The following is a 15,351-nucleotide window of genomic DNA, read 5'->3' on the forward strand; positions in this document are numbered from 1 at the left end:
ATGAGATATGAGGATTTTTTCAAAAAAACCACGAGGTTTTGTAGTTACTACAATTTGAATGGTTTCCTGAGTGAAGCTGAACTTTGGTACAACCAGTGGAAAGGAAAAAATGTGCCAAATGCCAAACTGAAGGAGATAGCTGCATTAATTAAAGAAACCCAATTGTTCTGTCCATCCATAAAACGGACACTACTTACCTCACTGCACAGCCTTGCACAACGTGCACTAATGAAAGATCCTTCAACACCTTACGCAGGGTAAAAACTTGGTTGTGGTCAACAACGACAGAAAATCAGCTTGTCAGTCTTGTGTGATGAGTATCCATAAAAAGAAGGTTCTGGAAGCTAAAATTAATTTGAGAAAGAAATTTCGTCAAGATTTAGTCAAAACTCATAAGTTAGTGCTGAAATAAAATTTAGATAGGTTCGAGTAGCATTGCAACTAATTACTTTTTAACATTTTCAAATGTTCAAATAAAATGATTTTTTTTAACAAAAAAAGTTATCTTTTTTTGTCCCTCGTGGAGAAAATCCTGGCTACGCCTATGCTGGCAGTATTCTATGAGGAAGTCTTTCCTTTGTAATGATTATGTTTCAAATGTGTTGAAATAGAAAGCGTACTTGCTATGAAAATGAGGAGTGTGGGTGAACAAGTTTTGGAATGTTTATATTGTAGGGGAATGAAACTACAAAATGGCAACACCTTCTGGCTTTGTGTGACATTTTGTTCTCGCATTACATTCCAGAGTGAATTACACTTCAGCTACCCTTTGTAAAAAATAATAAAGAAAATCTAATCTTTGAAATCGTAATAAAAAAAACATATAATGCAAATATGAGTTTTGCTACAGATCTTGTTAAGTGTTCTTGTCAAAAAAACAATAATATATTAAAATTATGTTACATGCAATATTTGCACTAAAATCAGTTAACTGATACTCAAATAAAAATAAAACACAACATATAACGATAAAACAATTTCACAAAATAAGTTAGTTTAGAAAATTATATTGTTACATAATTTTTAAATTGTTTACCAACAACCAGAATGCACATTTAATCTTGGCTGTTTATAGATGTGTTTGCATTCTTCAACAATCTTACATTGATCTTGACTTATTCAGTAGTAAACATGATTCCTATAAAATTCCATTTATGTTACTGACTTGTACTTAATGCTTTCATATATCTCCACAAAAATAAACAGAGAGGATTTATATCAGGTGATTTGACTGACCACGCATGATCATGATCCACCTCAGCCAATCCTGTGGTCGGGAAGTGTTCCATTCAGTTAATAAATAACAGTAAGCATGATGTGGCACTCTATCCTGGTAGAAATACTTACATATTCATTTTAATTGTGTGGTTTTCTCTACGATTAATGATGGCTCATTTTAAAAAGTGTAACATACTGTCCAAATTAATTGGGACAAGCTATTTTTTTCTCTTAATTGTTATGTGTTTGTCAGTTGTGTCTGAAACCGCCTTAAATCGGGTTTTATCTGCCTTGAGGTAGTGTGACTGTTTGACCTTGACAATAAGAAAGCAGTTTGACTTTTTCAGAAGTGGACCTTAGCTTCAGTTGTGAGCCTTTGAGTACGGCAGATGTATGTTAGTTTTTGCGCTCTGTGTAACACATGTTGCTTTCATGTGTTTAAAAATGGATATTACTACAAGGAAGCGTGCAAAAATTGTTGCTCTTAAAGATCACACTTCTATGGCAGTGAGAGATATTGCTGCAGTCAGTGTAGACAAATCAAGAATTCTGACATCATTCAAAGTATCTGGATCTTTGTCTCCAAAAAGGAGAGGAAAATGCGGGTGCAATCGGAAAACTACTCCAAGAACTGATAAAATTCTAATAAGAAATAGTAAAATTAATCCAAGGAAGACAAGCTCAGACCTTAAAAGAGATTTATTGGCAATTGGTTTTGATGTTACTAGTTTAACTATGCGCTGTAGGCTTCTGGAACCTGGCCAGAAGGCAAGAAGACCAACGAAAAAACAATTTTTAATTCCTTAAATGATGGAAAACTGTTTAGCATGGGCCCAAAAATATAAATCATGGACTGCGGATAACTGGAAGAAAGTAATTTTTAGCGATGAAACTCATTTATTTGTTACAAAGCAAATGTCATGAGGTAAGTTGACAGTGAAGCTTTGAGATTTGAGCAGGTCTAACAAACTGTAAAATACCCTCGGAAAAAGATGTTTGGAGTTTTTTCATAACAATTGTTCAAGGTATGATGAATTCAACAGAGTACACAGAAATATTATGACATAGGATTGTTCCATTCATGCAAACTTTTGACAGGACATTTCAACATCACTTTCTCCCTTATCATAATTTAAAATTGGTCAAGACTTTCATACAGGAAATCGAAGTAATGTGCTTATTTGGCCTGGAAATTCAACACACTTAAATCCCATTGAGAAACTTGTGGAATATTTTGAAGAGACGTTTAGGTAAGGTGGACTATATGCTACAAAAGTATGGTTCCAAATGATGAAGTCAAGAATATATGCACTAATTTAGTGGATTCAATGCCAAAACGACTTCAAGAAGTCATTTCTGCAAAATGAGGACATGCTTCATACTAATACATATATTTGTCAGTGTATATAAAGGCATAGAATGAATAAAAGCATAGGTTTTTGAAAAATTGTATTTTTTTACTTTGCCCCAATTAATTTGCACAGCACAGTAAGAATCTAATAAGAGTTACCTTGTTACCTATTTACATTGCACCCAAAATTTATTGAGAAGCAACATTGAAAATTAATTTCAATGGTTTCATGAGGATTACTGTCATTGCAAAAGTGTGTTTCTTATGTTGTTTGTACATGTATGCATAAACGCTGTTTCATTTGCAAGGGTAATGTATTCTCCATTGGCAGCAGTAAAGTGATTAATTACAACTTCTTCAAAATGTTAGAGCGAGTCAAGGATAATATGGAGAAAGATCTTAACTTCTTAATGTTCATCAGATACTAATATATGGAATTTACATGTAGCTTATATTTGAATACTAATTACTGAATTTCACTGTAACAAAAACTGTTCATTTCTTCCATGTTCTGATGTTATTGTAAATAATGTTCCTGTAATCGCATATGATTCTTTATAAATACTAAACTCTTAGAACTCTCATTTTAGAAGTTGCTGGTGGTATTCTTCGCTGGTAAAGAGGAAAAGAGTATCTACACATTTGTGAAATGATGTAATGCTGTTATTTTAGTGAATCTTATCTATTTTTGACAATTATTTTTAAAAAACCAAGGAGCTGCTTAACTTACAGCAAAATTTCTGATGTATATCAGATTATTTTTTATTCACATTCAGTTTAATACTAAACGTTAACATGTCAATAAAAATCAATACAGGACAGTTAAACAAACTATATCAATTGCTGTCATAACAATGAATAAAAATAATATTTTGTTGCGAAATATGGATTGTTAATTATATGTAGCTTTATAGTTTTCCGTCTGGCAAATTATTCATTCGCTAAATTAATAATAAAATTAGTTGCTTCAGACAGAAAATATTTGGAGTAAATTTTCTTTATTATTGTGTTAATAATTGGAAACACAAGTTATTTACTCTTGTGTCTTGTTTAATCTGTTTATTTTTCAAAAGAATTTTACTAAAACATTTTAAGATTTGTACTAAAACATTTGTTTTTTGCTATAATGTGAAAATTAAGTTTATTTTATGGTATTTTACAAGGATTTTTCAAAAAGTATTGTACATTATATTGGGACCATTTTATCGAATTCTTCTTCTTGAAGTACACATAGATTCATCATTTTAACATTCAGAATTTGGTTTTGCATAAGTGGTAGTTCTTGTTTATTTGTGTATGAATGTCGTCTTGTTTCTAGAAGTTGATTGTATAGAGAGATACGTCGATTTGGAACTACTTAAGTTGGCATTATTGATGGTCCAGAATTTGTAAACAAATACTTAAATTTAAAATTAACAAACACGCATTGTGATAATGTAATTTTTTTGTTTCTACCATTGAACTCTCCTAAAGAATATAATCACTAGTTGCATTTAATGTTTGCTTTTTCATCCTCATCTTATCAGTAGCTTCAATTATAATATAGAGCTAGATTCAGAACAAGTTTGTTTTTTGTTGCTTTATTTGATTCCATAAACAGAAAATTTGTGTTTGCTTACTTCTTGATAATATCAACTTATGTTTATTTTGCAACTGTTATTAATAACACTGATCAACAATGATTTTGTTAAATGAGAGTGAATAATTTATTCTTAAAGTATTTTTCATGCTGATTTTAAATATGAAATCAGAATTCTTCTATTAGCTCAGTTTTTTTGTAACTACCATTCTTATTTTCAGGTAGTATCGTGCATGAACTCCATAAGCATACAATTTTGTGAATGTATTATTATTTATCAATTAAATAGCTTTTGTTTATTTATTACAGTCCCTTAATTGTTGACGCATTGATTTGTTAGATATTAGTCATAGTGTTTATTATTTGCACACTAATTAAAATAAACAAGAATGCGACTCATTAGTTATTTCTGTCATTATTATATTTACTTATTAACTATCATGCAGACTAGAGAAATATTTTTAATTCTCATTCAATGCAGGTTTTCGTGTACGTAGATTCAGTTTTGTAGCTGATTTGTATTTATGGATATATATTGTTCAGTAAAGTGAGTGCAATTCCAATGGTTTGGAGAGAACCAAAGGATCACACCACAAACTGTGTTATTTCTGTGTAAAAAGGTATCTGGGATAATAGCTAAAACTAGACTTATTGTTAAATACCCTGATATTCCATCTGCCATGTGATCAGAGCCACATAGCCAAGAGCTTCCACTTCCAGTACCACCAGAAACATGGAACTTAGATGAAGATGAAAATGTTGAATCTTGTGCTGACTTATCAGGCAATGAAGAAAGAGATCCAAACTTTTTGTAAAATAGATATACTGAAACCCCATTTAATTAATCAGAATTAAATGATCTGGTTCTTGAAATCTCTAAATTTATCAAAGAATTAAGCAGAAATACTGGCATCAAGACTGAAAGAATGGTATCTTTTACAACCAAACACTAAAAAAGTGCCTTCCATGACAGATAGTCAGAATTTGAACATTTCTTCTCTTGGTATAAAAACTTAGTATACCGTAATGATGTGAACTTTTTTACGGGAAGCTTTGGGACATATGCACCATCCTTACGAATGGCGACTTTTTATTGACTCCTCAAAGTTTAGTTTTTAGAAAGCAGGTTCACTTCACATTGGAAATAAATACTCATCAGTATCATTAGCATATGCTGTTCACATGAAGGAGTTGTATGAAAATATGAAACTTGTATTGAATAGGATTCAATATGAGAAATATTTATGGAGATCTGAAAGTAATAGCAAATATACTAAGTTCTGTTGCTTTTTTTGCAAGTTGGATAGCAGAGATGGGAAAAACCATTACATAAAAATGCAGTGGCCAAAGAGAGGTACTGACTGTAGGAGAGAAGAACGTTGTTAATCAGGCATTAGTAAAACCATAAAAAAGTTTTATCTTCGTCCACTTCACATTAAGCTAGGTTTATTCAAAAATTTTGTTAAAGCAATGGATCATAATGGTGCAGGGTTTCAGTTTCTAAAAAACAAATTCTCTAATATAAGGGATGTTAAAATAAAGGAAGGTATATTTATTGGATCACAGATAAGAAAACTAATGAGTGAATCCGGCATTTGAAAAATGTTTGAATGGTTTGGAGGTTGCTGCATGGAAATCATTTCAAAATGTGGTAAACAACATCCTTGGAAACCGTAAGGCCAGTAACTACAGAGAACTTGAGAGTGAACTCCTTAAAAACTACAAAGAACTTGGGTGTAACATGCCACTGAAAATCCATTTCATACATTTGCATTTGGATTTTTTCCCTAACAATATCGGCGCTATTAGTGATGAACATGGAGAATGATGCTTTCACCAGGAGATATCTACAATGGAAATACAATACCAGGGAAAATGGAACCCAAAAATGTTAGCCGACTACTGTTGGAATCTAAAGAGGGATCTACCTACAGAAAATTCAAAAGAAGTAGATTTTAGGCGAGTACAAAATGGATGTAATGTATTGTCATATTATGTTCACCATACATTTTTTGTTTCAAAAAAAATTTCAATTGCAAAAAAAACCTGAGCTTGACATAAAAATCTATTAATGTTTATGAAATCAGCATAAAAAATACCATAAGAATTGGCCATTTACTCTCATTTAACAAACAAAAATTTAAATTTTGTTGACCAGTGTAATTTAGCTTGCCTTCCATTTTATTTATCTAATTCTTATTGTTTATAATATAGTATCTATCTACTTATCTAAATTAACAGTTGTGCACAACAATGAACCCAATTAAAGCGAGTGATATTATAAAACACAATAACCAAAAGCAGTCAATTAAAAGAATAGTCAGGCTTTAATTAAAATCAGAAAATGTAAAAGCAAATAACAAGTACCTTTTAAGTTCATTGTGGATGCTTTAATTCAGCAAATTATTATTATTTATAATTATGAAATTATACATTGTAAATTTTGACTGAAACTTTTTAATGTTGCATAATTTTCAAATGAAATCATAATTCTTGGGCAGAGTTAAGTTTTGGTTTTTTTAAATTCCTATAAATAAAAGATCCTAAGTAAAGTGTATTGCCAGTGCAAGTAAAACATCTTAAAAATTTGTCCGATTGGAAATAAATTGATTATTTTAAATTTTCAGATGACATTAGAATTCTTCGACCATAAGATTTAATTGTATCTAAAAGCTGCTTAATTTTTTTAATTTTAAACCTACCTTCTTCCTTTTTTTTTTACTAATTTTGTTTCATTCTTTTTTCTATTGTTTCAGCTGTATTTTCATTTCTGGAGTGGAGATTAATATTTTTATACTTATATTAAAGGGAGTTATTATACAGATTTTATTCATATGTCTATATAACATATTGTATTATAACTTATTAAAATAAACTACTATTTTAATAACTACTACTATTTTAATTCTAATAACTACTATTTTATTTTATTTTTTTTAATAATAATAAACAAAAAACATGGCAGACAATTGTGATGGTGTTGAAGAAAAAGAATCAAAAACCGAATTGAAAGATGAGGTAGTTACATCCAATAATAGAAATTCTCATAAAGAAGAAGGTAAATCTTCTAATTGTAGTAGTAATTGTGATAATAATGGTAGTCATTGTGATGGTTTTATTAAAAATAAAAATAATGATTTTTGTGAAAATATTATTGATAGCGTTGGTTCCATTGATGTATCAGACAATTTGCTTTTAAAAAGGATAATTTCACTCAATCAGACAGACACTGCCAATAGTATTAATAATAGTGATGATTATACCGCTCAAGATATTAATGACGATTGTTTTGAATCTGGGATGCTTAAGGTTGTTGATGATTACAACTGTACTGATGATAGTAATGGTGTGACATCAGCACTAGAGGAAGACATAGAAAAAGTGGAAGTAGATGTAACAGGGTTAAATTCAACTAAGGAAAATTCTATTAGTAATGTAACAGTTCATACACCTTATGAAAAAAATAATAATAAAACAAGTAGAAAATTAATTACTAGTACTCCCTGTCGCCAGAATGATGGAAAAGATACATACATTCCACCAGCACGAAGCATTCTTAAAAAATGGAGACCATCTTATTTAATTCAATCTATAGCCGATGATAATATTGAAGATATTAGTGCTATTGAAAGTAATGATAATGCTGAAAACCCATCAAACTCGACAGCACTAAATGTTTCCGTTAGTATTAATAATAAAAAAAATACTTTAAATTTATTAGATGAAAAGAATGATGAATTCGAAGAAGCATTTAATAATTTGTACTCAACATTATTTGGTAATGAGATAGATATACATGAAAGTCATAAAATCATTGATGCAAAAAATTTAATGACTAATTTAAATAATAATGTTGTTAAACTTGAAATGTATCACACCAGTATTGTTAAACAAAATGAAAAAAATGATGAAAAATTTAATGAAATTATTTCAGAGATTTCTTCTTTAATGTCAATATCAAACAAAAATTTTATTACTATTGATCAGATTTCAGAAAATAATGAGCATCATGATCTATCGGTTATCAAAGAAATGAGTCATGAAGATGATAATGATAAAACTATAACAAATCAGAATGATAATAATGAAACTTTAATTAAACAAAGTGATAATGCGGAAGAAGAGGTAAAATTTAACATAAGTACTGAAAACTGTAGTATATTAACAAATAATATTGATTCAAATGAAAATAATAATAAAATTGACAAAAACTCTAATGATATTAAGGAAAAAAAAACTATATTAATGAGCGGAATAAAAATTGAAAATAAAACTAATGATATTAAGGAAAACAAAGCTAAATTAACGGATAGAATAAAGATTGAAAATAAATCTAATGATGATAAAGAAAACAAAGCTAAATTAATGGATGGCATAAAAATTGAAAATAAATCTATTGATATTAAGGAAAACAAATTTAAATTAAGGGATAAAATAAAAATAGAAATTAGTGAAGATGATGACGAAGATGTTTTGTTATCAGATACAGAAGTGTTACAGGTGCCAGTAATTAATGGTGCTAATAGTATTGTATATTTAAATAATAAGGAATTAACTCTCGATGAAGAAGAAGCGTTATTAAATGATGATGATGCAGATGTTCTTAGTATAATATGCTCAGATATAACACCAAGAACCGATGTAAGTAATTCAACAAAAAGTGAATGTTCCTCTGAACGAGAGAACTTGAAAATTAATGATCTTGTTGGCAGCAGCTCATCCGTTCCTAAGTGTGATTCTGCTACAGTGTATATGTCAAGTTCTTCGTCTTCTAATCTTAATGATATACCTGTTATCAAACCTGATCCTGATAAGAAACCTGCCGCCGATGATAAAAATGCTCCATTTGTAAGTTCTGATCCTCAAGAAAATGAAGATAATAACAATCCTGATTGGGAACATCTCCGACGTTTGAAAAATGATAAACAGCGGTAATTATAAGTTATTTTTTCTTTGTATGTGCGTGTGTGTATGTATGTATGTCCTTTGACTGATCTATGTGAGTGATTTTCTTTTAATATTTTCTTATTACATATACAGGATCTATCACAAAGTTCTTCCAGGGCTTTCATAACTTATTCTACTGGTTAAAATAATTGAAAAAGTTACTATAAATTATTATTTTTGTCTTCAGTCATTTGACTGGTTTGATGCAGCTCCCCAAGATTCCCTACCTAGTGCTAGTCGTTTCATTTTAGTATACCCTCTACATCCTACATCCCTAACAATATGTTTTACATATTCCAAACGTGGCCTGCCTATACAATTTTTCGCTTCTGCCTGTCCTTCCAATATTAAAGCTACTATTCCAGGATGCCTTAGTATGTGGCCTATAAATCTGTCTCTTCTTTTAACTATATTTTTCCAAATGCTTCTTTCTTCATCTATTTGCTGCAATACCTCTTCATTTGTCACTTTATCCACCCATCTGATTTTTAACATTCTCCTATACCACCACATTTCAAAAGCTTCTAACTTTTTCTTCTCAGATACTCCGATTGTCCAAGTTTCACTTCCATATAAAGCGACACTCCAAACATACACTTTCAAAAATCTTCTCCTGACATTTAAATTAATTTTTGATGTAAACAAATTATATTTCTTACTGAAGGCTCGTTTAGCTTGTGCTATTCAGCATTTTATATCGCTCCTGCTTCATCCATCTTTAGTAATTCTACTTTCCAAATAACAAAATTCTTCTACCTCCATAATCTTTTCTCCTCCTATTTTCACATTCAGTGGTCCATCTTTATTATTTCTACTACATTTCATTACTTTTGTTTTCTTCTTGTTTATTTTCATGCGATAGTTCTTGCGTAGGAGTTCAACTATGCCGTTCATTGTTTCTTCTAAATACTTTTTACTCTCTGCTAGAATTACTATATCATCAGCAAATCGTAGCATCTTTATCTTTTCACCTTGTACTGTTACTCCGAATCTAAATTGTTCTTTAACATCATTAACTGCTAGTTCCATGTAAAGATTAAAAAGTAACGGAGATAGGGAACATCCTTGTCGGACTCCCTTTCTTATTACGGCTTCTTTCTTATGTTCTTCAATTATTACTGTTGCTGTTTGGTTCCTGTACATGTTAGCAATTGTTCTTCTATCTCTGTATTTGAACCCTAATTTTTTTTAAATGCTGAACATTTTATTCCAGTCTACGTTATCGAATGCCTTTTCTAGGTCTATAAACGCCAAATATGTTGGTTTGTTTTTCTTTAATCTTCCTTCTACTATTAATCTGAGGCCTAAAATTGCTTCTCTTGTCCCTATACTTTTCCTGAAACCAAATTGGTCTTCTCCTAACACTTCTTCCACTCTCCTCTCAATTCTTCTGTATAGAATTCTAGTTAAGATTTTTGATGCATGACTAGTTAAACTAATTGTTCTGTATTCTTCACATTTATCTGCCCCTGCTTTCTTTGGTATCATGACTATAACACTTTTTTTGAAGTCTGATGGAAATTCCCCTTTTTCATAAATATTACACACCAGTTTGTATAATCTATCAATCGCTTCCTCACCTGCACTGCCAGTAATTCTACAGGTATTCCATCTATTCCAGGAGCCTTTCTGCCATTTAAATCTTTTAATGCTCTCTTAAATTCAGATCTCAGTATTGTTTCTCCCATTTCATCCTCCTCTTCTTCCTCTATAACACTATTTTCTAATTCATTTCCTCCGTATAACTCTTCAATATATTCCACCCATCTATCGACTTTACCTTTCGTATTATATATTGGTGTACCATCTTTGTTTAACACATTATTAGATTTTAATTTATGTACCACAAAATTTTCCTTAACTTTCATGTATGCTCCGTCTATTTTACCAATGTTCATTTCTCTTTCCACTTCTGAACACTTTTCTTTAATCCACTCTTCTTTCGCCAGTTTGCACTTTCTGTTTATAGCATTTCTTAATTGCCGATAGTTCCTTTTACTTTCTTCATCACTAGCATTCTTATATTTTCTACGTTCATCCATCAGCTGCAATATATCGTCTGAAACCCAAGGTTTTCTACCAGTTCTCTTTATTCCGCCTAAGTTTGCTTCTGCTGATTTAAGAATTTCCTTTTTAGCATTCTCCCATTCTTCTTCTACATTTTCTACCTTATCTTTTTTACTCAGACCTCTTGCGATGTCCTCCTCAAAAATCTTCTTTACCTCCTCTTCCTCAAGCTTCTCTAAATTCCACCGATTCATCTGACACCTTTTCTTCAGGTTTTTAAACCCCAATCTACATTTCATTATCACCAAATTATGGTCGCTATCAATGTCTGCTCCAGGGTAAGTTTTGCAGTCAACGAGTTTTTACTTTTCTGGTGACCCCTTCCTTAGTAGTCCCCACCCGGAGATCCGAACGGGGGACTATTTTACCTCCGGAATATTTTACCAAGGAAGGTGCCTCCATTATTATTATGTGAAAATGCAAAGAGCCACATTTTCTTGGAAAAAAAGCAGCTGTAGTTTTCCATTGCTTTCAGCTGCGCAGTACTCAGAGGACTGAGTGATGTTGATATGGCCGTTTAAGTCATTGTGACTCACGCCCCTAACAACTACTGAAAGAGCTGCAACCCTCTTTCACGAATCATTCCTTAGTCTGGCTCTCAACAGATACCTCTCCGATATGGTTGCACCTTCGATCCAGCTACTCTGTATCCCTGAGCACTCAAGCCCCCTCACCAACGGCATGGTCTCATGATTCATAGAGGAGGTTAATATAAACATATGTGCTAAAATTCTTCATTTGTGACTTATAGCTAATAAAAGATTTCACTCAGATTTCAGCTACTCCAGTGAAATGAGTTTATACTGAGATTTTTAGGATGTTAATCAAGGGGCAAAATTAGTGATTTTTTATGGTTTTTGACCTGAAAAATCGAATAAAATAGGTACCAGAACTGTGTATGCAATAATTTTTGAGAAATCAAATAAATTGGGGTAAATAATCTTGTTTGATAACTTTATTAAATGGATAATAACTTGTAGAGAATTTAATTCTGAACAAAATGGTATAAGATAGTTGAATAAAACAAAGAAAACTGAGAAAAAAATATCAAATTTTATTTAGAAACAGTACATTGCTACATTTGTCAGAAAAGTTACTTATTTAATATAAACTAAAACTAAACTCTTTTTTGGTGATGTAAAAAATTTGTATAACAAAATTTAATGTTAAATTTTTTTAAATTAGAAATTACGCAATTGTAAAATAAAAAAATATAAAATTACTTAGATAATATTTTTTTTATTAATGATAGAAATACAATAAATTATTTGAAAATTTATTGGCAATAAAATAACAACAGCTGATCAACAATGTGCAATATTTTGTTAGTGTTTAAATCATTTCATATGGCACATTAAGTATATCAAGTGTTGTGAACTGTGCTGTCGTCAGCGAAGATTTTCTGTGAATTTTAGTTTGACTGTGATCTGTAAGTCATTGAAATAATGCTGTACTTATTTACAACAGAGGAATGATATGGTATTCATTTTGGATGTGGTGTAATGTTGCTGCTACAACTGCTGCAGTAGAATATGAAATACATTCTCCAAATCACAGGAGTCCAGAACCCAAAACAATTAGTGCAACTTTGCAATCTTCAGGAAACAGGTTCATTATGTAGTATTCTTACCAGCTATGTAGTATTCGTACGAATGATTAGTTCAACACGACACTATTATTGATGCAGTTCAGCACAATCCAGATGTCAGTACACAATGTCTTTCTTAGTGGATCGGAGTTTCGCATTCAGTAATTTGGAGGACACTTAAACAAAACAAGTTTTATCTTTATAAACAGCCAGTTCAGCATCTACACTCAGGAGACTGTCTGCTTTCCTTGAAGTTCTGCAACTGATGGAATACAAATCAACAACACTCCAAGTATGTTTTGTTTACCGACAAGGCAAATTTCAATCAAGATGATATCAGGTTATGCAGTGAACATACATAGGCAGTAGTAAGTCCTCATTAATCAGTGGAAGGCAGTTTTCAACACCAATTTAGCTCAAATTTGTGGTGCAGCCTTCTTCACAATCAGCTGTTTGGACCGTTCATATTACCTGGCCACCTAAAGGTTAAGGTCTACTTGCACTTACTGCAAGAAATTTATTACCACAGCTGCTTGAAGGTGTTCCTCTAGAATACTCAAATAAATATTCTTTGTGTATTCTACGCAAAGAATACTTCCAGAACAATAGTGTGCCTTCCCACTTCTCTTGTGCTGTTTCCATTCACTTAACTCATCATTTCCCTTAGAAATGGGTCGGTCATGGAGATCCATATTTCTCGCTATCAAAATCATCTGATCTGGCAACTTTGGATTTTTGCATCTGGGGATGGATAAAAAATATATTCAAAATAAAAGTACATTCTCGTGAGGAATTAATTGTTCTTATTATGTATGCAACTGAGAACTAAAGAGAGCAACAAAAACAGTGCAGAAATGTGTTGAAAAGCTTGGTGGGCTCATGTTTGAACATTATTATAAACCGTACAAGTAATGCACTTTGGTCTACTGTACTGTTTCTAAATAAGATATGAATTTTTCTAACTTTTCTTTGTATTATTCAATTTATCTTACATTGTTTTGTTCAGAATTAAATTCTCTGCAAGTTTTATGTGTTTATTACCCATTTAATAAATGTATTGTACATCAAACTTAAAAAATAGGGTTTTTTTACCCAATCTACTAGATTTCACAAAAAATACTGGCAGATATGGTTCTGGAACCTATTTTATTCAATTTTTCAGGTCAAAAACCATAAGAAATAGCCAGTTCTGTTCCTTAATTAAGTCTTAAAAATTTCAGTTCTACCTCATTTCACTAAGGTAGTTGAAATCAAAGTCAAATCTTTCACTAGTTCACTAGCTGCATTCATCATTCATCGAGCTGCAGACTAGCGTAGAAACATGGCTGAAAACACAGATGGCTCCATTCTATGATGAGGGTATTGGAAAGTTGGTACCATGCTACAACAGATATTTAAATCAGAGTGGCGACTATGTAGAGAAATAGCGAAACTATGTAAGTACTTGTTACAAATAAATTTCACTGTGGTTTTAATTTTGTGACCGATCGGACCTTGAAAAAAAAATAACCCTCGTACATTCTAAAATCACTATAGTTCTGTTTTTAAACAAAACTGGTTCAAATTACATAGTTAATTAATTGTGTGAATAAAGTTAAGAAGAGGTTTACATGCTAGTTTCATTCTTTACCCAGACTACTATGAATGTGTAGGCAATTTTTGTAGTACTGTCTGTGTAAATGTTTTTACCCTGTTATTTTTTTTTCTATGGCTGATAAATGTTTATTCAATGAACAGGAACAAATAAAAGATGAGTTTGAACTCACACTCCAGTTTTTATATACCTCTGCTGAAGCACACCAACAGTGCAATTGTGGGAATAGCAAAGAAGCGTTTGTTTTATTTTTTTGCTTGCCAAAGAAAGGTTATAATAGTTAAAACTAATTGATCTTTTTGTTTTTATTGTTCTCCATATGTGTTTCTCGATTTAGCGTTTCCACATAGAAATTTCATTAGTACCCTTGTCTAAGTTAACAAGGTGTGTTCAAAAAAACACTGAACTTGTGAAATAAAAACTATTAATTTATAATCTTATTCCTGTTTGTCCCCCTTCAAAGTAGTTCCAGTTGCTGGTAATATACCGCTCCCTATTTCTGGCAGTTTACCGCTCAAAAATTTCCTGGAATTCTTTTTTGGGGATAGTGTACAGTTGTTTTTTTTCATATTTTCCTCTTGTAGTTACATATTTTCCAGTTTCTTGTAGTTTGAAAATACCTTTTTGGAAATCAGAAAAGTATGCTGCAGCCAAATCTGGGAACTAGAAAGGGTTAGGCATGATGGTTGTCTATTGTTTTACCAAAAACAATAATTGCAGATAAGAAGTGACAGATGAGCTGGCACACTGACGTGGAGCAACATCTAACTCTGGTTTTCTCACAGATCAGGTCTCTTTTCTGTGGAATACCATGATCCTCTTTCTAATCATCGATCAGGCCCAGATTGTTTGGAAATATGTTTTTTTTTTGTAAAAATTGCTGTTTAGTTTATCCTATGTTGAAGCCCTCTTTCTCAACAATATAGCACACAGTTAAGTGGTAATCTTCATGAGCCATAGCACCAACTGCATCAAGTTTTTTATCACTTTTAACAAGAAAGGTTGTT

At 31.4% G+C, this 15,351-nt stretch overlaps 1 protein-coding gene across 1 annotated transcript in view; it reads left to right on the forward strand.

Moving 5' to 3' along the window:
- The window catches only part of LOC142331324 (uncharacterized), a 54,738-nt gene that overhangs the window by 21,728 nt on the left and 17,659 nt on the right, over window positions 1-15,351 (forward strand). The window contains exon 2 of the mRNA XM_075377149.1: window positions 6,905-9,079. Within this exon, the coding sequence (XP_075233264.1) occupies window positions 7,107-9,079 (1,973 nt within the window). The 5' untranslated portion in view covers window positions 6,905-7,106. The remainder of the gene's footprint in view (window positions 1-6,904; window positions 9,080-15,351) is intronic.

Source organism: Lycorma delicatula, chromosome 10 (assembly GCF_047948215.1).
Source record: "Lycorma delicatula isolate Av1 chromosome 10, ASM4794821v1, whole genome shotgun sequence".
NCBI classification, from domain to species: Eukaryota; Metazoa; Arthropoda; class Insecta; order Hemiptera; family Fulgoridae; genus Lycorma; species Lycorma delicatula.